Below are 27,007 nucleotides of genomic sequence, written 5' to 3'. Positions count from 1 at the left end.
GTCATTGTTTCTTTCAGACAGAAATTGTTCTGTGGGTGATTTCTACAGTTGTGTAATGACGTTGGAACTCAGCAAATTCAACAGCCAGAGATCTCTTCCATTAACTTGATACCGCTTCTGTTTTGTGACGGATCTCTGGGCTGATGGCACTGGGTTTCTTCATCTTTCACTTCTGTTTGTTCTTCGCAGTATGGATCCTTTCCATTAATTCTCCTGGGCAACTTGGGTGTCTGGGGAGTGAGGCATCAAGAAACAGGAAATGGCCCAGAAAGGCCTGGAAATCCTTCAGTGTCTTCTCTGAAGAGCGTTTATTCTCTAAATGCCCCCCAACCATAAAACTGACTGCTGATGAACCTCGGGCCTCCGGGGGCCCTTCCATCTGCCCCTGCAGCTCCTGACAGCCCGCTTCCAAAGCAAGCAGGGGAGCGCGCAGGACACATTCCTGCCAAATGCTAACCGTGCAGTGTGCAGCCCACAAGATGTACAATGGCTACTTTTATGATGGCTGCATTTTAACAAATACTGCAAAGGCAGAGGGAACAGAAACTCTAAGAAATGTGCCTTTAAATGCTTTTGATATGTCACCTTGCACAGTGAGATATCTTAACTTTTTCTCAAAATACATCCCTGTCATACATGAAGTCTTTTCTTTTAGGCATATTTTCTTTTCTTTCCCTGGGGAGCACTTGTTCCTGGGACCCTAGAGCTTCAGTTTCCGACGCTACATCCCACAATCCATAGCAGAAAGTTTCTTAGATTTCTGTTTCTGGGGACCAGTGGCAGAAGTGACCCCGTCGATATTTGGTTGCCAATACTCTCGAACTATAAGATTTATGCTAGAAGAGTGACACGGGAGATCCTTCACTTGGCCTGTCGCATCCTCAGTGTGGAAACAGAGGCAGGTTTTTGTAGGTAGTTTCATTTCCATGATACCATCTTTACCCAGTTAACTCTATGGTACTTCAAACATTAGCTGCGATTACAAAATTAATATAGTCTCATACAAATTTAAATAATACAGATCTGTATAAGATAAAAATACTAAACCAGGAATTCTCTACACAAATGTAATCTATGTAAAATACATCGGATTTACAGAAACAAGATCACGCCATCATTCTGTTGAGGACCTCATTTAATTCACACAGATGTCCTCATGGGTGACAGGTTCACAGCGGGTGCAGATGCTGCTGAGTGGCAGGTGGTACACAGCAGTTCCAAGTGTGTCTGGAGAGGCCGCAGGGAGCTGGTGAGACGGTCCAGTCTGGAAGACCCATGGAGGTCGGTGGGTGACCACACCAGAGCATGGGGCACGATGCTGGGGACGGCACTGGGTCCTGCATGGAAGACTGTCCCCCGGGGGGCTGCAGAGGCCAGTGGTCCAGGGCCTGGAGAACACACGTGAGGCTGTATTGGGAGGTCACAGTGCTCGGTGCCCTGTTTCGAGCAGCATGCTTTCCAGAAGCAGCTTGCTGTCACTCTCCACGTAGGGCTGGTGCAGCCACAGCGACAGGTAGCTCAGGGTGAGATCGTGGTCCGTGGTGTGTGCGAGCTCTTCAGTGATGGTGCGCTTCAGGCGGAGCTCCTTCCCGTACATGTCAGAGAGCTGGCGGGAAACCTCATCTGAAAGAAGGTGAGTCTCCTGAATGGCAGTAACTAAGGAAGTGCTCCTGACTGGGGAGGACCCACCACCTTTAAAAGCTCCTCGCCCAACACCAGAATCAGCAACAGTACCGAGGTTAATTAAAACAAAACAAAAAGAAAAAAATCCCATCTTTCTTAGAAGAAAAAAACAAAAAAGGAGGGGGGGCCTTATTCTACCCACCGGTCTTAAACAGCTAACAATGGCAACTAGCTTCCTGGGTCTCTAATCATGTTTTTAATATTCTCTGCTGATTATTAGGTGAGTAAAGCTAAGAAGAAATGCTCATTGTAAGGTGCCCCCAGCTCCTTCCCTTTGAATGGGTCCTTTTGAGTTAAATTTCAAAGCCTGTCAGCTTCTCAGCGTACCAGATCTAAATGACACCAAAAGCTCTCCTAATCTACCCTTGGAAATCAATGCAGAAAGAACTACTTACAAAAATGGGCTGTGGGCCACGTGTGAAACAGGGGGAGCTGTTTGCTCTCCTGCCCATAATGGTAATTTTCCAGTTCACAAACTCCCTTGGTAGTTGAAGACAGCTTTTCCATTTTCACCTGTATTTTGGTCTGAAAAGATATTAATTGGGGATATGAGAATATGATTTGAAATCTACTCCAGTCTCAGATTCAATAACTTTTAAGATTTCAAAGCTAAGAAATGTAAGTCTGTTGAGACCAAAAGTCCAATAATTCATCACTGTTAACTCCACGTACAGCAAATTTCTAGGGAGATGGAGGCGGACAGTTGCGACGATTTCATCAGTTTGGATTACTTCAGTAATAAAACCCCGATTTCCAGTCCTGGAGAGGAAGTGTGCCGTGTCACACCTCACTAGCATTTCCCAACAGCACTAAGTTTTTAGCACCAAAGATTGGGGGGGCGGGGGGAGGGGGCCATCAGGGCACTCTCCTGCTTCTACGGGGTGAAAGACACAAGAGGCATTAAATCAGCTCATTTCTGACTTTTACCAGCTGCCTGTGAGTTTCCTGAAGCCTCTGAGGCTCTGTTTCCTTGTTTATAAAATGCTAATAATGAAAGGCAGCCCCACATACTTCACACAGGAAGGAACTGATAAGAACTTGACCTTGACGAGGTAGTTGGACCACCTGCAAGGCGGTTGTACAGTAGATGCCAACACCATCCCCACTGAACCGTGGGAGGGGCCCGTGCAGTGGGTCTGACAAAGCCCTTGTTTTCCTTGGGCGGGGCGGGCGGGGGGTGTTGGTTAGGAGGACAAGTTCACTGTGAAGCACCGAGCTGGAGCTATAGAAGGGCTTGTGTGAAGTAAAACAAATGGGTGAAGTAACTAAGATTTCTGGTGTAGGTAGCACAGGTCTCCAAGTCCACATTTCTAACTCCTAAGTACAGTTAACTTTATGTACATGGGGGAATAGGAGAAGACATGTAAATCATCAAAATCTTAATTCCTTGCACTTGGTCCTCCCGCCACCCTCCAAATATTGTACATCTGCAGTGGCTCGCAGTAAATTTAGCTAACATTAATTTTTAAAGAACTATACTCCTTTCCTGATCTTTTTAGGGTCGATATTTCACTTGGCCCAACCCCAAGAGGCAGGACTCATCCTTTCTGTCTCACAGCTGGAAAATTTTCAAGGTTGCTGAGCTCAAGAGGGACAAGACGAGGATTTAATACCACGCTTTCTGACCCCAGGTCTCTTGACACCCAGTGTTCTGCCCTCTCCCCCTGGCAGCAGCTCCTTGATGCCACTAAATCGAAGAGAAGGAAGTCCTGGAGGCTTGACGCTAGGCCCGAGGTCCCTGCTGGACCCTGGAGCTCGTCCGTCAATGGCGATGCTTGTGACACACACGTGTGCAGCCCTGCACTGACCCACGCTCTCAGCTCAACTAAGACGCGTCTCTTGACCCCACCGAGGTCAAATTCATTAAAGATGCTTAAAGCCAAGTCTGGGAAACCATTCTTTCTAAAGGCTGGAGGGAAATAGAAAAAACAACATTGATGTCCTTATAACATCAGCTTTTGGTATTGAACAAAAACAGAACTTCTTTCAAACCGTTTTATAAGAGAACAGATTCGTGGTGCAGACAGACAGACAGCACCCAAGCGTTGGGCTCTAACACCATCTCCAGTAAAAGGAACTGGCTCCTTGGAGAAGTGGAAGATTCTAGGGCCGAGGCAGGAAGCACACACATGAGCCTAGAGCACCTTTTAAGGCCAGAAAGTGTTAAAAAAAAAAACCAATGGGACCGTCAAAGGGACATAGAAGCCACCTGAACCCCCAGTGGCCAAAGCAGGAGCAATTTGGGGAACAAAATACAACAGGACTGGACTGTAACTCGAAATATAAGATAAATAACCGAGAGTCCATACTGCTAGAAATTAATGAGTAAATGGAGAAGAGACAGCTCTCCTGCAGAAGAATCCAAGTAACTGTAGACGCCCACCCTCAGGGAGGGGGACAACTCCCCACTCTTCAAGTGTGGGTGGCAGCGACTTCCTTCCAAGAGGGAAGAACCTGACAGACACCTCAACCACGTCATCAAGGTCACATCCACGGTGACACGGCATGTTGACAGGACGTGCCCTTCACATGATGTGATGAGAAGTGCATTTCACATCTGTGGTTTTCCTCTGAAAAACCCACAACCCAAGTCAAATCATGAGAAAAACACCAGGCAGTTCCCAGTCAAGGGCCAATCTACAAAATCCCTGACAACCGTCATCAAAGACAAGTCTGAGAAACTGTCACAGCCAAGAGGGGCCTGAGGAGACATGGAGACAATTTTCTGTGCTATCCTGGATGGGATCCTGGCATAGAGAGGACGTGAGGGAAAAGTGAAGAAAATCTGAAGGAACTACAGTCTTCAGTTACTAACAACGTATCAATGTTGGTTCCTTAATTACAACGTATGCGCTACATGAATGTATGTAATCCGTGACAGTAATGCATGAAACATACTAACTTATGACGGTGTGGGCTGGGAGAGCTTGTGGTCACTGTATTCTCTGCTCTACCTTTCTGTAAATCTAAAATTGTCCTAAAATAAACTCTGCTCATTTAAAAGACACATACATGCACTGGAGCAGGCACCTGTGGGTTAGGGAGAACGTGGGGCCCACGTTTTCCCAGTGCGGGCCACAGGCGGGGGGCCTGGTGGTGTTTAGGTGGCACTCGGCCAGTGGCATTAGTAGCCCTGAGCCCAGGGTAAGACAGTACTTCCTGCCTCGTTCCTTGTCTTCCAGTTCTGGTTCCCACTATACCTCTCCATCTCACTAACACTTGGCTTTTTAAGAAATAACACTTCCCTTTTTAAAGATGGGAGGAAGCCCCGGGCTTAAAACTGACAAGAGAAGCAGTATTCAGCTAACATTCCTAAAGGATGGTTTTCATTGTATTATAGCAAATACTAAGCAATAAGAGCATCAGATGTGCTACAATTGTGAGGTGCATCTAAGAACGGACAAAATGTGTGGGCACCAGTCTACAATAGTTCCATGCGGGATTAATTCCTCGATGATCTTTGTAATAAACCCATCAAGTAATTGGTCAGCCTTTGCGGGGGACACATTTCCAACAATGGGGCACATGGTCTGCTTCCCCGCCCCCCACCCTGGTCCCCATCAGCCCCTCTGTACATGTACCTATACAATCTCTGCCCATGTTGATGGGGGTGGGGAGCCCTCATTTCTTGGCTCTCATTGACTCAGCCGAGACTTTTTTTTTAAAGGTTTTATTGGGGAATTGGGGGAGGGGTACAGTGTTGGGGAACTGGGGATGGGGACCAGCGAAGTTGTTGTTCTTCAATCTTCGTTGTGGAGCGCGCCAGTCGCCATCTGGCTCCCCGTTGGCAGCTTGTGGCCTCTAAGCTCAAGGAGCTGAGTTGTCTTAGCTGGGGGTGGGCGTAGCCACCATCCCATGCGGGAGTCGAATGAGCAGCCTTGTTTTTAGGAGCACACACTCTATCCACTGAGTCATCCGGGCGGCAGCTCAGCTCAAGATGCCAAGTTCAGTCTTAGTTGCAGGTGGGTGTAGCCCACCATAGAACAGGCAATCTTATTTTTACACCAACTGAGCCATCCTGCCACCTGTTGGCAGCTCAGCGACAGCTCAGCTTGAGTGCAGCGTCCCTGGCCCATGTGGGAATCGAACTGGCAGCCCTGTTGCTCAGAGCTCATGCTCTTAAGCCAACTCTTAACCAACTGAGCCACTCGGACGGCCCGACTCAGCCTAGACTTTATCTGGAGATCTCGGAAACTTGGCTCACCATGAGCATGCGGTCACCTAAAACCCAGGGGCTGCTTTCAGGCCAGACCACGGCGCCCTCACCCAGGACCTGGGCTGTGGGGCACTTGCCACTGTTGGAGTCCATCGAGCCCACGGATGGCCTTTCTGGACCTGACTCTACCTTCTGACATCCTCCAGGCTGTATCTCCGCATGCAGCTCAGGAGGGCTAAGGAAGGAGTCCCATGAGATCAGACCGCCACTTAAGAACGGTGGGAACCAGGGATGGCCAAGCAAAGCCAACCCATCAGTCCCTCCTGACACGTCTAAATGAAAGGCATGCCCCCTCTTCCCATCAGACTCCCCTCCGAAACCCTTTTCCTCACGTGGTGTGCATGTGTATAGAGTTAGAAATGAGACTGTGTGATCTAAAAAAAGCCAATGGCATTTAAGAACAAAATCCTTCCCAGGGTTTTTTAACATTTTATAAAAGTCACATTAATATGTGTCAAAAGTATTTTTCATTCTAACACAATTTTGGGATAATGTGAAATGTTTTATACCATAAAGTGACACAGGTCAAGAATGGAGAGGTTCTGGTGGCATCTGGTGACACATGAAAATGACAAATGATGAGGCAATTAGTGCTGAGTGTAATTGACCACCAAGCAGTGGGGATTCAGCTTTGTTGGCTGTTTAAATTATTTCAATACAGGAACTTAGCCATCAGTTTCTTCTCCTTCAGGAACAATGTGTGTACCTGCATTTTGGCTAAACAAAAATACTTGCCATATTCGAATGTGTCAATTTGGGAAAAAATAAACCAACAAAATAATACAAGTGGCCAGTTTTCAATAGGTTATTACCATGCACATTTCAGTTGCTTATTCTGCCAATGTTAATCCCCATGGGTCAAGAGTCCATGTGTAGAACTCACCTACCAGAGACACTGTGAATATGGAGATAAAGCAAAACAAACAGGTATCACAGAGCCCACACACCTGGTCCTCCTGCCTTCCCGTGAGGAGGGACTTAACCTGAGGTTTCTGATGACAATGCTGCCCTGTTATGTGCACCAAGTGGAGGGAGTTGGGCCATGCGGGCAAGTGTCTCTTAGCAGCACCACAAAGCGAAAGGGAAGGCAGAATCACAAAACACACAGGACAATTACAAAAACCTCATTGTTTATTTAGAGGAGACTAAAGCCTCGCACACATCAAATTATCCTGAAGATAGTACTGCGTTTCAATCACAAAGAGAAGGCGAAATTACCAAAATGTCCTCAAAGCACCATCAACTTTTAGTGTTTATGAAACCATTATGCACCTTATGAGTGTTGTGATATTTAAAAGGGTAGTGTTCAATCCTGAAGCTCTTAAGCCTGTAAGTCTGCCTTATAATAGGTGGAATCCTAAATTTGAATTAAGTGGTATTTTGAAGAAATACAATCATATTTCACATATTCTGTTTAAAAAGGCAAGGAAGCATATAAAGCAGTAGAAACATTTCTATCAAAAAAGGTGAAAATAGGCTGGCTGAGTGGCTCAGTTGGTTAAGAATTAGCTTAAGAGCGTGAGCCCTGAGCAACAGGGCTGCCGGTTTGATTCCCACATGGGTCAGTGATGCTGCGCCCGAGCTGAGCTGTCGCTGAGCTGCCAACAGGTGGCAGGATGGTTCAGTGGATAGAGTAAGCGCTCTTAACAACAAGGCTGCCAGGTTTGACTCCCGCATAGGATGGTGGCTACACCTGCCCGCAACTAAGACTGAACTCGGCACCTTGAGCTGAAATGCCGCCCGTGTGGTTCAGTGGATAGAGCGTGCGCTCCTAACAACAAGACTGCTGGTTTGACTCCCACATGGGATGGTGGCTATGCCCACCTGCAACTAAGATTGTAACACAGTACCTTGAGCTTAGAGGCCACGAGCTGCCAATGGGCAGCCAGATGGTGACTGGCGCCCTCCACAACAAAGATTGAAGACCAACAACTTGGCTGGTCTCCTTCCCCAATTCCCCAACACTGTTCTCCTCCCTCAATTCCCCAATTAAAAAAAAAAAAAGAAAGAAAAAAAAGGTGAAAATATAAAGAATTTATGTTCACGGGTGAGCTTCAGTTATCCAAGTTCAACTATGTACAGAACCTTATTTCTGTGCAGAGGTGAGGTGTGCTACCCACACTGTGGCCAGCCAGATGGAGAGTGAAATCCAGCTATTGGTTCACTAAACAATCATTTAAGAGTATCTCTTACCTGCTAGAGCAGGGCCCACAGGCCAAATCCAGCCCATAGCCCATTTTTGTTTGGCTAGCAAGCTAAGAGTGGGTTTTACACTTTTAAAATAGTTTAAGAAAAAAAAAATCAAAAAAGGAATGTGGCATATGAAAATTCATAAAATTTCAGTGTCCATAATTGAAGTTTTGCTGGGACACAGCCACAGCTGTTCGCCTGCATGTTGTCTCTGGCTGCTTTCACCTTCAGCCACACCTGGCCGACCTGAGCGGATACAAGAGAGATGCAGGGCCCACAGCGCCTGAATGGATTTACTGCGGAGCCCTGGAAGGGGGTGAAACTGTCGGACAACACACAGGATCAAAAGAAAAAAGTTCTAGGACCACATCTTGGGGGACACCAAGTCTTATGGAACAGGCAGAGGAAGAGGGACCAACAGAGGAGGCCGAGGAGGGAAAAACCAACATGTGGAGAAGGAAAGGCCACTCACAGTGTCAAATGCAGCCAGAGCCAAGCAACTACGCCCCAGGGGTCAGGGACAGTGGGCACAGGTGGCTGGGTCCCTGGCTCTTACCAAACCGTCTAAGGTGGCCTGTAGCTCCTCACACAGCATCTCGAGTTCCTTACTGTATTCCGGGTGCACTTTTTCTGTATTTTCATCAGAAGCTGGGCTGCTGCTCTCCAATTCCATCTTGTATTTGCTCCTGGATGACACGAAAGAGTGGGGATGAAATACATCCTGTAAGCTCACGGCATTCAGTTGTGATAAACCCCAGGAAACCCAATAATCACGGCAGACAATCGGCACAGGTGTTGTTTTGTGTCATTAAACATGTTTGCTTATTTGCATACATAGTGATCTATCCATCAGTTACTCAATTTTGCACTAGAGCCAGTCAGTTAAATTCGGCCCTCTGACATCCTCGGCATAGGGCTGGGCAACAAAGATGACCAAGACATGAACGCGCTTTGTAAACTGAAGGCTGTAACCCAGGGGGCATGATATTAATCTAGTGGGGTCACAATCAACACTTAAGGAAAAAATTAAACATTGAAACAGAATAGAAAATATCAGCGCATCTCAGGGAACTTGCTGAGCAGGATTCCACCAGGAAAAGGCAGTAGAGGCCTGCAGAACATGATGTGTTTGAAAAAGCTGGCAAGAGCCTGGGGATGGGCCAGGAAGACTCTAGATTCTGGCCTGTCGACAAAGGTAAGCTGGAGGATACGTATATATAATAACAAAAAGAAATTAAAAAATATATATATATATATATATATATATATATATATATATATATATATGTGCAAAGAGTCATAAAGCAAACCCTCTAATCAGAATTGGCAACCACTACCAGTTTCCTTCATAATTCCTCTGTCTTTTTTTAAAGACATTGCTAAGGAAAAACACACCTGCATCTCCTCTACTCTCAACACTCTATTCCACTTCTGACACCTGGTCACCACCAAAGGTGGGGGAGAGGTTTCTCCACACCAAGCAATTCTGATTCTCCAGACACCAGCTGGAGGTCCTACAATTTCACTCAATTCTGACACTAACTACCTGGAGATGGCATCAGCTCCCACAGGTGAAGGGCTCAGTCCCCAGGACTGACCCTCCCACCCCCTACTTCAGAAGTCAATAGGAGTCCAGGTCGTTACTGTACTTTGACCGGCAGGCTATGTATCAGAGGGTCCCATGACCCCCTCCTTCAGTTTGATTAATTTGCTAGAGGGACTCACAGAACTCTGGAAAAGTTTACTTATTACCAGTTTATTACCAAAGATATTAAAGAATATGAAACAACAGTCAGATGAAGAGGTGCACAGGCCAAGGTCCAGATGGGTCCCAAGCAAGCCATTTCTGTCCCTGCGGAGTTTGGGGACACCCTTCCAGCACATGGAAGCGTTCTTGTTTACTAACCCACGAGCTCTCGGAACCCCATCCCTTGGGTTTTTGTGGAGGCTTCATTACGTAGGCATGGTTGAGTGAATCATTGCCCACTGGTGATGAATTCAAGCTCCAGTCCCTCACCTTCCTGAGAGGAAGGGAGTGACGGGATGGTCCTGAAAGTTCCAGTCCTCTGATGGCTTGGTTGGTTCCCCTGGTAACCTGCCTCCATCCTTAGGGGCTTCCCAAAAGTCACCTTATTAATATAAACTCAGGTGTGGTTGAAAGGGGCTTGTTTTGAGTAACAAGACACCTTTTTCAGTTTTATCACTCTGGAGCTATTTCAGGACAAAAATACAAACACTGTAACAAAAGATTCTCCCCTTGCTCTTATCAATTAGAATACTATTGGGTTGTCGGAAAAGTCATGACGCATCTTTGCAACGAAAAACAGAAAAAGTACGTCATGACTTTTCCGACAACCCAATGTAAGGGTTTTGGGAGCTGTGTTAGGAACAGGGATAAAGACCAAATAGATATTTCTTATTATGTATCACAGTATCACAAAATAAAATGCAACATTATGAAGACAGAGTTCCATTTACCTGCCATCCCAACACTCATTTTTCCTAGAAGATGCGAGTATCACGAATTGACCTGTGTCCCTCCAATCTTTTTTTCCAATTTTCTATACAGATGTAACCACAGACAATATGTAGTGTAATTTTGTATTTAAAATGTACATATATAGTTCATACTGGCATATATCATTTTACTGCCTGCTTTTTTGCTTAATATAATTCATCCATGTTGACAGAAACCACCCTTCCCACCCTCAAAGACTCCCAGAAAACTTGTGCCCAATCATAAAGGGAGAAGAGCTCAGAGCTCTACCTGTACTTACAATAAGCTGATTTTTGTGTTGGCAATATTATTTGCAGTAGCAAACCCTGCATCACTGAGCGTTTCCCATTTCAGGATTAAATTATGCCAATCGGCTGCATTGTCCTTAATTTTTCTCGCACTGACAGATAAGACAGGTTTTCTGGGTGTTGCACTTCCAAGGGTCTTTGCTGACAGGCAGTAAAAGAAACAGAGTTACTATGAAATTCATGATCATATTTGGAGGGCTGATGTCCTTATAATTCTCAACAGTAAAACAATCTGAAATGTTACATCAACTGGACAAATAAATGTCGTAGAAACTAAGAAGTGTGGGTGACTGGGAAGGTTCCTGGAACAAGAAAAAAACAGTATTGTTATTACATTTTGAGACTCACTAGAGATAGTTGGATCCTTTCTCAGCTTGATGGCTCCACGAAGTTTGACCTTAAGTACTTTGACCACTTTCAAAAGTTGGAATGAAGGTAAAGTAATGACTTTCTGCTAAAACTCTTCAATGTCCCATGCCTTAGGATTCCCCTCATCTAGTCACAGGCACTTTGATGCCTCACACATGTTCAGAGCTTTGTGGCTCACAAGTGCTTGTCATCCCAAGACCCTGACAAGGCTGGGCCCCAGAGCTGCTGAGATCATCTCCATGCTCAGGACGGAGGAAAAAGTCCTCTGACTCCCTCTCTGCTTCAACACTTACCTCAAGTTCCACTTGGAACCCCCCTCAATCTCCAGCTAAAATGAACTACTGGCATCTCTGGAAAAGTGGAGTCACCTGCAGGCTTTTGCACATTAAGTTCTTTCTGCTAGAAAGTTCTTTCCTTCCTAGGGCGAGTGCTGCCCAGGCTCCAAGACTCATCCAGATTCCAGCTCCTGTGGGAAGCAACCCGCAGACCACCAAAAGCCAACGCAGACCGTTTGGGCTCTCCCAGCTCTCCTGTGCCCTCTCTCCTTCCCCACTTTTAGAGACCCTCAAAAGCTTCTCCCGGCCCACAGGATGAAGTCCAAATTCTGCAAGAGGCCGCTTCAGGAGTCCAGGACACACACAACAGCGGTACGATTTGGAGTCTAGACTCTGAAGACCATACTGACTGGGTTAGAATCCCAGCTCTGCCACTGCCAGCTGTGCGACCTGGGGCAATTTAATTAACCTCTCAGAGCCTCAATGTTCTCATCTGTAAAATGGGGATAAAATAGATCTACGTCAAAGAGTTGATGTAAAGATTAGATAATATATGTAAAGTTGTGAGGGCCTGGCACATGGCAAGTAACCAACATAGTATCTGTTACCACAAGGACCTCCCAGTGTGTTTTTTCCAACACCACCGAGCAATAAACTCAATTCTGACACCAACTACCTGGAGAGAACATCAGATCCCACAGGTTAAAGACTCAGTCCTACAAAACTGCCCTTCCCCACTTCCACTTTAGACACCAGTCACAAGTCCAGGTTGTCAGCTTCTGACCTACCAGTTATAGATGGGAGGTTCCAAAGATCATTCCCTTGGATTTGATTAATTTGTTAGAGAGGCTCACAGAACTCAGGAAACACTTTACTTACTAGATCACTGGTTTATTATAAAAGGATATAACTCAGGAACAGCCAGATGGAAGAGATGCATAGGACAAGGTGTGTGGGAACGGGCGATCTCTCTTTTCCCTGAGTGCTCCACTCTCCCCGAGTCCCCACCTGTTCACCTACCTGGAAATTCTCTGAAGCCTGTCCTTTTACTGTTGAGTTTTATGGTGCCTGCATTACATAGGCATGATTGATTAGATCATTGGTCATTGATTGAACCTCCAGCACCTCTCCCCTTCCTGGAGGTGGGGGTTGGGGGTTAGGACTAAAAGTTTCAACCCTCTAATCACAAGGTTAGTTCCCAGACAAGCAGCCCCAACCCACCCTTAGGTGACCTAGGGCCATTCCAAAAGTCACCTCAGTAACATAACAAAAGAACACTTTGACCACTCTTACCACTTAGGAAATCCCATGGGTTTTAGAAGCTCTATGCCAGGAATGGGATAAAGACCAAATATTTATTATAAACCATAACATCACAGCCTCTGTGACCTAAGTCCTGTCCATCACGTCTCCAGCTTCTCTCACTTGCTCTCTACAAGTCCTGACTTTGATCTGAAATATTTTTCCTGTGTCTGTTCCCAGTCACCCAGTTAACTCCTAGTATATTTATGGCTCTGCTTTTAAATATCATAATGGCTTTTCATTTATTCTTTACTTATACAACTAGCTAATGTTAGCTGAATGCCTACAATACACCAGGCGTGGGGGATGAAGTGAGTAAACAAGACAGACCAGGACCATTTTCATGGGGCTTACTTCCCTGAGAGGAAGTGGACAACAGACAATGAGATTATCATGATCAGTTTAGACCATCAATGCCATGCAGAAAACAAAATGGGGTCTTGTGTTAGAGTGGTCCCCTGAGAAGATGTCATTTAGGCTGAGACCTGAATGAGAAGTCAACAGCCTGGGCCCTAATGTGACAATGAGCTTGGTGAGTTTCAAAAAAGAAAAGACCTGTGTGGCTAGAATGAAACAGAGAAGAAGAGGAGAAGGTGGGAGGCAGTCAGGCAACTAGAATCTTATGGGCCGAGATAAGTCTGGATTTATTCCAAGTCAATGGAAAGTGAGCAATGGGCTCTGGGAAGGAAAGTGACATAATCTTACTTATGTTTTCAGAAAGTCAATTCCACAAAGATGTCTTCCTGGAATGCCAAAGTGGGTTAGGACTTACTGTACTAGATATCCGGAACCTCCAGTACTTCAGCTAGCATGACAGTCACCGGTGTACTGGATTTGCTTGTTTAAAGTCTATATTCCCCATTAAGACTTCAAGCAGGGTAGGGACTATACTTACTTGTCCTGTTCCCTTTCATAACCTCAGCACACAGTAGGTGGTGGATAAAATGGGTTAAATGGAGAAACAGCTCTCCCCCAGTCGGGGCTCCTTAAGGGTGAGGACCACATCTGACTTCTCATGTGTCTGCCTCACACCTAGCATACATTTAGGAACCAAAACCAGTTCTGACTTCGAGAAACTCACAAGCTGGTAGGACCGACAGACCAGTAAGACTCCCAGGACTGGGCGGAGTGATGTAAAGGCCAGTGGGTGACTACGTTACTTATCCCCTCTGAGCCTCGGCTCCCCATCTATTGACATTGCTACATGGGATCCCTGCGAGGCTCAAGTGAACTGATCCACGTAAAGCACTCAGAACACTCACGTGGCACATAGTGAGCACTCGCTGAATGACAGCTTTTATTACAGGCTGAAAGCTCTGTGGCCGGTTCATTCCCACTGGGGAAGAGTTCAGGAAAAGCTAATTTATAATGACAATTACAATTTGAGTGTCAGCACCTGTTGACACTTCTTTGAGGGCAGCATCTCGTTCTACGAGTATAGGTGAAAAAAACTTGGGGCTCGGCAAAACTGACTGCCTCCCGGGCCGACTGCAGAGCCCGCGCGGGGCCAGCGGGTTGGGATGGGGCAACGCGCGGACCCCGTTCAACCCGGGAGGCTCCCGGCCTCAGGCCCAGCCCGCAGTCCATGCCGTGACACCCACAACCTCCCCAACCCGGGAAACTGGCCCCTCTTACGCACCTTCCATGAGGTCCGCGGATATCCCAGGAAAGAGACCCGAAGCCCCGCCCACGCCGCCGGAAGCCGGGCTGCGTCACTTCCGACTCGCCCCTCCCGCCTCCACTTGTAGCTCTGTCGCTCCAGCTCCCCGCGGAGTCGGCTGTCGCGCGGGAGGCTGCCCGGTTGCCCAGGGAACGGGCTCCCGGCAGCCCCCGCGTCCCGGAGTCCATCCCCGGCTCCTCCCGCCCGGCTGGGCCGAGGACTCCCCAGAGGCTGCCGCGGGAGGTGAGTCCGGCGACGCGCCCCTTTCTCTGCCTCCCCGCCGCCGCTCACGTCTCCCCCGGGCCACCCTTCCCTCGCCTCAGCGCCTCAGGGTCGCCCTGCCCGTTTTGCCCCCCTTTCCCGCTCCCGTCTCCCCGCGCAGGGTGGCCGAGGCTGACTGCCATAACACCTGAAGCGCTAGGCTCCCGCCTGGCCCAAAGCGGCGGTCGGCCGAGCGGAGCAGCCGTCCACCCCTCCTGTGCTGCGCTGGCCCGCCGACCCCATCCTCGGGCCCCCCGCCTCGCGTGGCCCGCCTGCCCGCGCTCCTCCCACCGCGCCTTCCTTCCCCTCTGCCGCACCCTTGCATCCCTTTTGCTCGCTGGCCCCGAGGCTCCTAGCTCCTTAGTCTTATGATCGACGTTGCGTGCTGTCTCCCGACCCTCTCAGCCCTGGTGCCTTCCTCCGCCCACCAGGCCTTGGCACGTACCCAGCGGGTGCTCAGCAAGCGTTCGTTAAATAGATACATGAACGCCTCTCTCTGTCCTGTTTTAAGGCCTGGGAGGCAGAATAGGTCGTGCAGGTTAAAGAATGGGGTTCAGGTCTCAGCGCTGCCCCTTGCTAGCTGTCTGCTCAGGGCAGGTGATACCACTTCTCTAAGCTTCTGTTTCATCATCAGTAAAATGGAGATGGCAGTAGTTTCTGCCTCTGTGCTGGTGGAGGATTAAATAGGTCAGTACAAGTAAAGTGCTAAACACAGTGCCTGGCAGGCGCTACTTTTCCAGAAAGGCTAGCCCCGGCTGTCCTTGCCCACATGCTCCACTTCCATTTCTCTTCCCTGGTCTTTGTTCTTTCTCACTGAGATTCAGGAATTTGCCCTGCTGCTGCTTCTGTTCCATCTGTTGGCAGAGTGTGGGGGACCAGCCTGGGTGCACATTTTGTTGGAGTGCACTTCGCTGCTGCAGCGATCAGTTGCACTTGGGGTTGACTGCCTCTTTGTAGTCAACTTCTTGTAAACTTTAAGGAAAGGAGTTCTGGGAAATCCCCAAGCCCAGATCCCAGCATGTAGCCCCTTGTCACCAGTGTCTCCTGAGCTGTAAGGCTTTTTATACTTTCTCACACTCAGCTATAATGCACCTTGATAAGCCTCCGACCTTGGGTTTTTTGGTAACCCAACTTACATCCCCGTTGGTTCATTCAGCGGGTCGTTATTTCGGGTCCATTGTATGCCAGCCACCATCCCAGGCTCTAGGGGTGCTGTGGTGGACCAGGTGAACCCCACCCCTGCCCTCAGGGAGCGTTTACCCAGACAACCAGCAGGTGCAGGCATAGGGATGCTCTGCTTAAATTTTCAGAACTGGCTTGGAGAGGGCTGGTGGGAAGACAGGCTAAGGATAGTCCTCTTCTGAAGGAGTGACTAGTGGGTAGCTTTTGTTAGGTTTAAGTTACTTTGTAACCACATTGTCTTTTTCGATGGAAAATTGGCTCCGCATTTGCAGTATTCTCTTAGAGAAGTTAACACTTGGAGTTTGAGGGAGGTAATATTTTATGGCAGCATCTGTCTGCGTAGTTGGACAGAATGGCTGCTGGAACTTATTAAGAAAAGGAAGAAACTGCATTGGGCAGAGCAGCCGATCGAACGTGGAAAAGTGAAAGAGCAGATCAGGAAACAGTTACATAATGAAAACAAGCTTCGGCGTCAAACATGGGAGATTTCTGGGTATCGTGGAGCACAAGGAGCTTGGTATACTCAGGAGGGAGTAGTTGATGACTCTGAACTGCTGAGGTAGAAGCGAGCTATTGTTCAAAGTGCGCGTTCACTTTTAAATGAATGTATTCTTTGGCCCTGGCCCGAAGACCAGTGCATTTTTGCATAATGATGGCTGTAACTAGGGTAGAGTAGTCTTACATCTTGGGCTGTCGTACTTTGGGAATTCTGGCACAGTGTTTTGACAGAATAAGTCAACATATACGTGTTAAATGTTGATCGCACCACGCTCTACTGGTCTTTTGCAGCACCAGAAAGAATGTAGACTAGACGCAAAGACCAGAATGACTCCATTGAAGGATACAGACAATGGCGGTGCCGTGTGGTGACTGCCCTCAGAGTGTTCTGTAAAGCAGAGAAAGGCCCACTAAGTGTCAGAGGGAGTCTGTGAAGGCTTCCTGGTGGAGAACTAGTCCTTACCAGGTGTGTGGGGCAATGGGGAAGCGAGGAGAGAGACTTTGCTGACACAGGTCATGGTGTGTTCGGGGTCTGTGGTGGAAAGCCTGTGGCCGCAGCATAGAGTGTGTGTGGAAGGAGGAGCAACCTGGCATGAAGCTAGAGACAGACCATTTTTTAAAAAATGTTCTACTGGGCCGGCCGAGTGGCGCGATGGTTAAGAACTCGCTTGGGATGCCAGAGGGCCCCGGTTCGGATCCCACATATGAGGGCCAGTGACACTGCCCTCAGCTAAGATGCTGAACAACAGCTCAACCTGGAGCTGGGCTGCCATGAGTCGCCGGCGACGGCGTGGGCTGCAGTCCCTGTGGCAGTGGATTGCCATGGGCTACCGTGTGTGGCCAACAGCCAGCGTGAGCGGCCAGCAGCCGCAGTGAGCGGCCGTCCAGAAGCCGGCGACTGATCTGCCTCGCCAGAGAAGAGCGCAATGATGGTGCCAACTTGGGCCAGTGAAGCAACGTCCTCCACAACTAGACTGAAGAACAAAACGACAGCAACTTGTCTGTTCCCCTTTCCCCAATTCCCCAGCACTGTTCCCATCCCCCCAATTTCCCAATAAAAATCTTAAAAAAAAAAAAAATGTTCTACTTCCGTGCTTTCTTCGGGCTTTAGCCTGTGAGCAGTGGCTAGCCAGCAGGCATGGGACCAGGGAAGTGACAAAATTTCATCTGGAAGATGAAAGGCTGCCTCAATCTCATTATATTCAGCCATAAGATTTTAACACTTAAAAGAATAATAGGTGTTATAGCCAAATTTTAAAAATAGATTACACAACCAGGATTCTAATTGTCACTTCCTAGAGTTTTTGGAGAGAATCCTTAAACCATTAGAGTTCTCAGAGTGCTCTGGCAACTTATGGTCACTGAACTGCTGAGTGAATGATTAGGACTAGATTTTATTAGTCTTAGCTCCAGTTTTGGAAAACTGCCTGCCAGATGGCCCTAGGGTGCTTCATTCAGCATGGTGAGCTGCCACCTTCCCGGTGTAAGGGGTCGATGGTACTAACGAGGGGGGAAGGCTCCTGACCTGAGGAGGACTGTTGTGGAGTGGTGTTTTGTATTTTTAATGGAAATATTTGTGAACAAGGAAGCGTTATTGACTTTAAAAATTGGATTGAGATTGTTGAAATGGGAGCAGTTTCCTTGTCTGTAGGATGGAGATAGCAGTGGGGCTTATCACATAGGTGTTTTGTGATTTAATGAGTTAGTGTACAAGGACAGTTTCTATTAAGTAATAGTGTTAACTATTACCGCTATTATATTATTGTTGTTATTTAGGTTTTAGTGTTCCGTGACCTTAAATGACTTACGTGCTTTCCCAGGGTGTCTGCCAGCGGCTCTGATAGCCATTTCACTGTCATTTGATTTCTGGGTCATGTAGGTCTTGCCCACCTTTTTGGAATACTTGCACAAACCAAGAATTGGTCTTGCTCTTAAAAAGTTATACATTTATGAACTGTGCTGCTGTATGGACACGACCGGAATTCACCATCCCGATTTCTGTTGCATTAGGCACTTAAAACTGTGATCTTGGGCAAATTTCTGAACCTCCCAGAGCTTCAACTTCTGCTAGAAGAGGGTGTGTTGGTCAGTGTTCTTAACCATCACAGAGGGATATGATGATTATTGTCAGCTGTAGAAAAGTTCTCTGAAGTTACCCCGCTTATCTCCCTGTGTTGGCTATTGTGACCACCAAACGAGATAGGAATCTGAAAATTCTTGGAAAACTGCATATGCTTACAGATCCAGGGGGATTATTATTCCCGCATTGAATTGGGGCCATATTGGAGAAAAGATGATAATTTTGCTGCTCTTCTGTTCATGTCATTAATTCCTTGCAAATTTTCCTTTTTTACAACTCATTCATTTATTCAGTAAATACTCCCTGAGCGTCTCTGATGTGCCTGACCCTTTTCTAGGTGCCAAGGGGTAGAGGAGTGAGTAAGGCAGATGTGGGCTCTGCTCCTGTGGGGCTTATAGACCAGGGATGTCGAGGGGGTCAGGGAGAGATGATGATGAGTCAACAGAAAAGAAAGAAGGGGTGTGAGAGGGTGCTCTGGGGCAGAGAGGCCACTTTAGGGGTGGCCAGGTAAGGCCTTGGGGACGAGGGGACGTTCTAGCAGAGACCTACATGTTGAGAAGACCAAGAGCTGAGTGACACCTGGAAAAAGAGCATTCCAACGAAGGAACAGCCAGGGCAAGGGCTTCTGAGTGAATTTCATTAGAAGAGGGCTTGGAAGTCGGTCATTCAGCTCTGTAGAAATAGAAAACCCACAGTTAAAACAGACCATAAATTCAGCAAACCAAGAAGTTTCAACTAGAGGGCCTTGAAATCCCCATGGACCTAAAGGGTTAAAATGTCCCTCCAGATCGAATCAGGTGCAGACATCCACCTGTGCTTGTCTGTCAGCGTTGTGACTGACTTTGGAAAGGGCCCAGGACTTGGAGGGAGCAGACCCAGATTCAGGTCTCAGCTGTGTGGTCTTGGGCCAGACGCGTGAGCCTCTGGCCTTCAATACCTTCATCTAAAAGTTGGGGACAACGCTACCATTTATGTTACAGGGTAGGGTAAGGACTGAATAAGTGAGTGAGTGAGCTCTTTGTAAATTATAATGTGCTGTGTAAAGATTGAGTACCGACTGAGGCAAGTTCTGAATCCAGAGTGCTAAGAGGCATGGTCTCTGAGGAACAGGTGACGGGCACTGTGCCGCTGAGGCCCTGGGCTCTGAGGACACTGTGGGCCTCTGGCCAGGGGACCATCGTCTCAAAGTATTGCTGTGTCTGGGACTGTTTCGCTGTTCTAGAGCAGCTGTCTTTCCTATTTCTCTTTTCCACATTCTGTCCTGCAGGATGTTTCCAGTAAAGCCTTTTCCTCACGAATCCACACCGCTGCCTTCCTCTTCTCATCAGGACCCGCAGATTCGCACCTAATCACACGTGGTTTGGTATATTTTCACGGCTTCTTTTGCCTCCCTGGCTAGATCCGCTACTTGAAAATAAGAATTGTTTTGAATGTCCCTTCCGCCCCTCCCTAGTATTTATCACGATATAAATTACAGGGCCCAGTAATATTGAAGTGTATTTTGAATAAAAATGCTCCAAAGTGATCTGAATGACACCTGGTTCACTTTCTCTTTGTAATTAAGCCCCAGCTATAATATTTACCCACCTGAAAGTTCCTTGTTCCCCGTTACACATGACTTCTCTGTGCCATGACGAGACGTTGGAAGGATTACAATGCCTGTTCTTTAGCCCTCAGGTTTCCCAGATAAAAATTCCATTTCTGGCCTGTGGATCCTCTGTGGAGACCTTGACCATGGCATCCGTGTCAGAGCCTGTTACATTCAGAGAGTTCTGCCCTCTGTACTATCTCCTCAATGCCATCCCTACAAAGATCCAGAAGGGCTTCCGCTCCGTGCTGGTCTACCTCACAGCCCTGGACACCAGCGGGGACTACATTGCCGTGGGCAGCAGCATTGGCATGATCTATCTGTACTGCCGGCACTTCAACCAGATGAAAAAGTACAGCTTTGAGGTGAGTCTTGCTTTCCTCTACACCACAGTGCGCGTGCACGAGCCATGGCTAATGTTTAACATGCTCGTGAGTTCCGGCGTGCTGTAACTTACGTCCAATTTGCTAGAACACGGCCTTAATCTGTCACCTATACAGTACCTAAAAAGCATATGTAATTGAGGTGGAATATCGTTAAAAACACTGCTGGGGTTTTTTTGTTGTCTTTTTAAAAAACCACTTCTTTTTTTTTTTAAAGGAATGAACTTTTTTTTTTTTATGGGGAATTGGAGGAGGGGAACAGTGTTGGGGAATTGGGGCAGGGGACCAGCCAAGTTGTTGTTCTTCAGTCTTCATTGTGGAGGGCTCCAGTCACCATCTGGCTGCCCATCAGCAGCTCGTGGCCTCTAAGCTCAAGGTGCTGTGTTCAAACTTAGTTGCGGGTGGTCATAGCCACCATCCCATGCGGGAGTCGAACTGGCAGCCTTGTTGTTAAGGGCACATGCTCTGTCCAGTGAGCCATCTGGGTGGCAGCTCAGCTCAAACTGCCGAGTTCAGTCTTAGTTGTGGGCGGGCATAGCCCACCATCGAACAGGCAGTCTTGTCATTAGGAGCATGTGCTCTCACCAGCTGAGCCATCCTGTCACCTGATAGCAGCTCAGTGGCAGCTCAGCTTGGGCACAGCATCACTGGCCCATGTGGAAATCGAACCAGTGGCCCTATTGCTCAGAACTTGCGCTCTCAATCTAACTCTTAACCAACTGAAACCCTCGGGCTGGCCCAAAACATTGCTGTTTTTAACTTGTTTTTCCTGCCTCCAAAAATGTAGCCTCAGTTTAAAAGAGAACATTTTAGTGTTGACTACTTAGTAGAAACTTTGGAAGTAGATGTTTTTTCTAAGTGTTTTGTTTCTCAGAGTACCTTGATAGACTTACTTGAGTAATCTCTAGTTATTCTGTTGAACTTATTATGAAGAAAGGACTAGTATCCGTACTGACTGGATGCCAGAACATGTACATGAAATAAGATCACTTCCAGAGAACACTGCTAAGGACATCCCACTTGACCTCTGTTCTGCACTGGTTGACTTGGGCATTTCTGTGTATTGTAGATGTTGGGGGGCACCGAGTGGTGGTGGACCATCATTGAATTCACCCATTTAGTTAGTATCTGTGCTTTATTTAATATGTGTTTGTTTTCTAGAGTGACTCAAAAGTGAATGAATCATGGCTCCTACCTCATGGCCTTGTGGGGGCTGTACTCGGTGGTTAGTGGAGTTTTACAGACTAAGACAAGGCTTTTTTGTTTAAGAGAAATTTTTCCAGGGCCGGCCGAGTGGTGCGATGGTTAAGAACTGGCTTGGGACGCCAGAGGGCCCCAGTTCGGATCCCACATATGAGGGCCAGTGACACTGCCCTCCACAGCTAAGATGCTGAACAACAGCTCAACCTGGAGCTGGGCTGCCGTGAGTCGCAGGCGATGGCGTGGGCTGCAGCCCCTGTGGCAGTGGGTTGCCATGGGCTACCATGTGTAGCCAGCAGCCAGCGTGAGCGGCCAGCAGCCGCAGTGAGCGGCCGTCCATAAGCCGGCGACTGATCTGCCTCGCCCGGGAAGAGCGCAATGATGGTGCCAACTTGGGCCAGTGAAGCAACGTCCTCCACAACTAGACTGAAGAACAAAACAACAGCAACTTCTCTGTTCCCATCCCCCCAATTCCCCAATAAAAATCTCAAAAAAAAAAAGAGATTATTAAAAAAAAGAGAGAGGAATTTTTCCAAATATCTGTATTTAGTCAACGTTCAACTTTAATTATAGTCTTTATTTAAACTTAGTTTTTCTTAAGCCTCTGTACTCAATTTAAAATAACAAAAATGGTTAGCTTGCATTATAGCACTTACTATATGCCAGGCATCTCTCTAACCTTTACATATATTAACTCATTTTATCCTCACGGAAACTATGAGGTTGATGTTACTATTTTCATCCCCATTTTACCAGGTAGACAACTGAGGCACAGAGAGGTTAAAAGGACTTGCACAAGGTCAGGCAAGGTTAACCTTGGAATTTGCCCAAGGTTAGTAAATGGTGACACCATTGTCTGAACTTGAGCAGATTGGCTCTAGAGTTTATATTAATATTTTTGTATAAAAATTGAAACTGCTATTTCTTTTCTTTGATTAATATCTTAGGGATTTGCTGGATCAAATTCCTCAAACATTTAAGACCATTACGTAGTTGATTTTTTTTTTAATTATTTTTTATTATGAAATACACATTTTTCAGAATTAGTTTCAGCTATGTAGTTGATCTTTACAATTGTAGTTATGAAGTAATGTTTCTAAAATCTCTCAAATACTTCAAACACTTAACACGGAAGACTTTGAATCCAATAATGCATTCCTAACAGGATAAACCAAAGAAATCCCTACCCAGACACAGCATAATCAAACTGCTAAAAACTAAAGACAAATAAAAGTCTTAAAAGTAGCCAGAGAAAAATGACACAGTACTTGTGAGGAACTATGATTTGAATGACTACAGATTTCTCATCAGAGACCATGGAGGCTAGAAGACAGTGGTACAACAGTTTTATGAATTCTTTTTTTTTTTCTTTAGCTGAGCCATCCTACCACCTGTTGGAAGCTCAGCTCAGGCTGGGAATTGAACCAGCAATCCTGTTGCTCAGAGCTCGCACTCTTGAGCGAGCTCTTAACCAACTGAGCTACTTGGCTGGCCTGAACAGTTTTAACATACTGAAATAAAAGAGCTGTCAACTAAGAATTTTTTTTTTAAGATTTTATTGGGAAATTGGGGGAGGGGAACAGCCAAGTTGTCCTTTTGTTCTTCAGTCTAGTTGTGGAGGACGCCGCTTCACTGGTCCATGTTGGTATTATGATCACTGCGCTCTTCCTGGCTGAGGCGATCAGTCGCCAGCCATTGGATGGCGGCTCACGGCAGCTCACACTGGCTGCCGGCCGCTCACGCTGGCTGCCGGCCACTCACGGTACCTTACGGCAGCCCACTGCAGCTCCACTGCAGCCTATGCCGTCTCCGGCGACTCATGGCAGCCTAACTCCAGGTCAAGCTGTTTTTTACAATCTTAGCTATAGGGAGGGTGTAGCTTACTGGCACATGTGGGAATCGAACTGGCAGCCCTGTTGTTCAGAGCTCGCGCTTTTACCAACTTGGCCACTCGGCCGGCACCTAAGAATTCTTTAATCAGTGAGAATATCTATCAGGAAAGAAGGCGAAATAAAAATATTCTCAAATGAATGAAAACTAAGGGATTCATTTCCAGCAGACCTGCTCTAAAATCATTGCTTCAGGAAGTTCTTCAGACAAAAAGGAAGTGATACACGAAAGAAACTTGGAACATCAATAATAAATGAAAAATAGTAAAATCTGGATAAATACAATAGGCTGTTTTTCTCTTCTTGAGTTCTTTAAAATATATTTGACAGGAAGCAAAATTTTTTTAAAATTGAGTTTTTAATGTACATAGATGTAATAATATATAAGACAACTATAATATGAAAGGGGAGAGTAAGGGACATATATGGTGGTAAGGTTTCTACATTCTACTTGGAGACATAAAACACTGAGTCTAAATATATTTTGAAATGTGAAGTGTGTACATGTTGCAGGGGGTGGGGGGAGGGTAGGTACTCCCTAGAGCAACCACTTAAAAAAACAAAAACAAACCTGTATAACATGGTATAGTAAAAATCACTGTGGGGCGGCTGGTTAACTCAGTTGGTTAGAGCGCAGGCTCATAACACCAAGGTTGCCAGTTCGATCTCACATGGGCCACTGATATACGCCCTCCACAACTAGATTGAAACAATTACTTGACTTGGAGCGGATGGGTTCTGGAAAAACACACTGTTCCCCAATTAAAGAAAAAAAAATCACTATAGACATTTCAAAATGGAATTTTAAAAAATGTTCAAACAACTCACAGGAAAGCAAGAAAGGGGAAACAGAAGAAGGAAAAACAAGGAACAAATAGAAAACAAATACAATCATAAACCTAAATCACAATGTATCAGTAATTATATTAAATGGAAATTATCTCACATATTGGGAGCATTTTCTCAGTCTTGAGATTTTGCTTTCTGGCAATTGTTGTCAGTTTGGCTCAAATAAGTAAACTCTTATAAGTTAAAAAAAAATTATCTTACAACTAAAAGACAAATTGGAATGGAGAAAAAATCATGAGTCAATTGCATGTTGTCTTTAAGAAATGCAGTATAAAATGAATGATATAGGAAGGTAAAAAGTAAAAGGATGGAAAAAGACACACCATGGAACACTAATCCAAAGAAATTTGACGTGGTTATATTAATATCAAAGTAGTCTGAGCAAAGAAATAACCAGGGATAAAGAGAGACTTTGCATACGGAAAAAGGGTCAGTTCACGAAGAAGACACAGCAATCCTAAATGTGTGTGCACCTAAACAGGAGCTTTAGTACACAAAGCAAAAACTGACACAACTGAAAGAAAAAATACAGAAAGCCACAGTTACAGCTGGAGACTTGAGCACCTCTTAGGAATAGAGTAGTGACAGAAAACGAACCAGGATATAGAACTAAGCAACACTATCAACAAGCGTGATCTAATTCAGGACATTCCACCCAACAATAGCTGAGGACCCGTTCTTTACAAGTGAACGTGGAACATTCATCAGGATAGACTGTATTCTGGGTCGTAAAACACACCTCAGAAATTTAAATTAGAGCAGACTTTCCAGGCTCTTGTGATTTGTGATTTCCCTTTTTTTGTTTTTTCACTATTTTTTTTTAAGAAATTTTATTGGGGAACAGTGTGTTTTTCCAGGACCCGTCAGCTCCAAGTCAAGTAGTTGTCTTCAGTCTAGTTGTGGAGGGTGCAGCTCAGCTCCAAGTCTGGTCGCCGTTTTTCTACTTGTGGTGGGGAGAAGAGGGGTGCACAGCCCACCATCCCATGTGAGAATCAAACCGGCAACTTTGTTGTTAAGAGTGTGAGCTCTCACCAGCTGAGCCATCCGGCTGCCCACTGGCAGCTCAGTGGCAGCTCAGCTCAAATAGTTGTCTTTACTCTAGTTGCAGAGGGTGCAGCTCACTGACCCATGTGGGAATCGAACAGGCATCCTTGTTGTTCAGAGCACATGCCCTCACCAACTGAGCCACCAGGGCACCCAGTTTTTTCACTTTTTAATTGCAGTATAATTTACATAAAGTATACAAAATCTCTAGTGTACCACTTGATGAATTTGTGTGAGCATACACCCTTGTCACCACACAGATCAAGACACATTTCCAGCAGCCCAGGAGACACCCTGGTGCCACCTCCCAATCAGTACTCCTCCCCAAGGCCCTCTCTTCTGACTTCTAACACTGGAGTAGTTTTGCTAGCCCTTTGGGTTTAATTTACTACGGAGTAACCTTCAGCATTAAGGCTTAGTGTTTTAAGGGTTTTGTTGTTGTTGTTCCAGAAAGTGTGTTTGGCTGGAACTGGAATACAGAGCAGGACATGGAGCAGAGTGGGATAAGGCGGAACAGCGGGCTGGGCTCCCCCATGAGCCTGGGGGCTGGAACCTGCCCCTGGGGCGGGGTCAGCTCCAGGACCTTCTGGGCCACGTGTACACTAGTAGAATTTGGACCCGTTACTCGGGTAACAATTACAATTAGTTTTCTTTTATAAAACATACGTTTCATTGATTGCCATTTTATTGTCCTTTTAAAAATATATATAACTAAAAAATTTCTGCCACCAAACTCAAAAAAATCTTTAGGAAACAAGAGTTTAGTGCTCTCCGGAATGAAACTACACATTATACCTGACTGCCAGTTTTATAGTTTACTGAGAATTAGTTTTCCATTTATCATATGATGAGCCCTATGGGCTTTGAAGGAATGTGATATGCTAGGATAGCCTCTGTCGGGACAACCAGCCTGTGGGGGAACCTAGTATAAATGACTGGACGCAGCAGACTAGGAGGGGACCCCAGGAAAAAACTCCCATGTATATGTTTTTAGCTAGTTTTCCCTCAGAGACCATAAAAAGATATATACTGGGGCCCAAATCCACACTTGGCAGTCCTGAGTATCAAAAGCATTTTTTGAGCACCCATCGAGTATAGATTACAAACTTAAAATTGTGGAAAATCAGAAAGAAAGTAGAAAATAAAAATTCTGCATTGGAAAGAACACAGAATTTGGAGTTAGAATGTTAGGGTTTGAAAACAAAGCTAAATAAATACCTGTGTGTAAAACACAAAGAAGGAGATCTGGGGGAACACCCCCAAACAGTTCATCATGATTACCTAACTCTAGGTGGGGGTTGAGAATGGGGTATGGTGAGGGAGGGTGTGAAGGGGAAGGATTTTTTTGTTTTACCATAATACTGTGGAATTACTAGAATTTTTTGGTAATAACGTATTCATATATTACTTGTGTAAACAAAACACCACAAAGAGTTGCTTTGAGCTTTGGCTGTCAGTCATTAGTGTGTGATCCTAGAGGTGAATTAAATATTTATGCCCTTGTTATTATGTCATTCTCGCCTTCGGAGCTGG

The 27,007-nt window shown here is 46.2% G+C and overlaps 2 protein-coding genes across 2 annotated transcripts in view; one reads left to right on the top strand and one right to left on the bottom strand.

Annotated features, from left to right (window-relative positions):
* Positions 1-1,117: 1,117 nt before the first annotated feature.
* Positions 1,118-14,549, bottom strand: CINP (cyclin dependent kinase 2 interacting protein). Its single transcript, XM_019639276.1, has 5 exons — positions 14,480-14,549; positions 10,867-11,035; positions 8,646-8,775; positions 2,079-2,208; positions 1,118-1,623 (listed from the first exon to the last, which is right to left on the bottom strand). The coding sequence occupies exons 1-5, from the start codon at positions 14,484-14,486 to the stop codon at positions 1,421-1,423; spliced, it is 639 nt and encodes a 212-aa protein (XP_019494821.1). The 5' UTR covers positions 14,487-14,549; the 3' UTR covers positions 1,118-1,420.
* Positions 14,550-14,647: 98 nt separating this feature from the next.
* The window catches only part of TECPR2 (tectonin beta-propeller repeat containing 2), an 88,245-nt gene continuing 75,885 nt past the window's right edge, over positions 14,648-27,007 (top strand). Inside the window, exons 1-3 of the mRNA XM_019639211.1 lie at positions 14,648-14,743; positions 19,789-19,884; positions 20,192-20,474. Of these exons, the coding sequence (XP_019494756.1) occupies positions 20,256-20,474 (219 nt within the window). The 5' untranslated portion in view covers positions 14,648-14,743; positions 19,789-19,884; positions 20,192-20,255. The remainder of the gene's footprint in view (positions 14,744-19,788; positions 19,885-20,191; positions 20,475-27,007) is intronic.

Source organism: Hipposideros armiger, unplaced genomic scaffold (genome assembly GCF_001890085.2).
Source record: "Hipposideros armiger isolate ML-2016 unplaced genomic scaffold, ASM189008v1 scaffold_43, whole genome shotgun sequence".
Taxonomy (NCBI): domain Eukaryota; kingdom Metazoa; phylum Chordata; class Mammalia; order Chiroptera; family Hipposideridae; genus Hipposideros; species Hipposideros armiger.
Note: the sequence above shows the minus strand (reverse complement) of the source record. Positions and strands in the feature narration are given on the sequence as shown.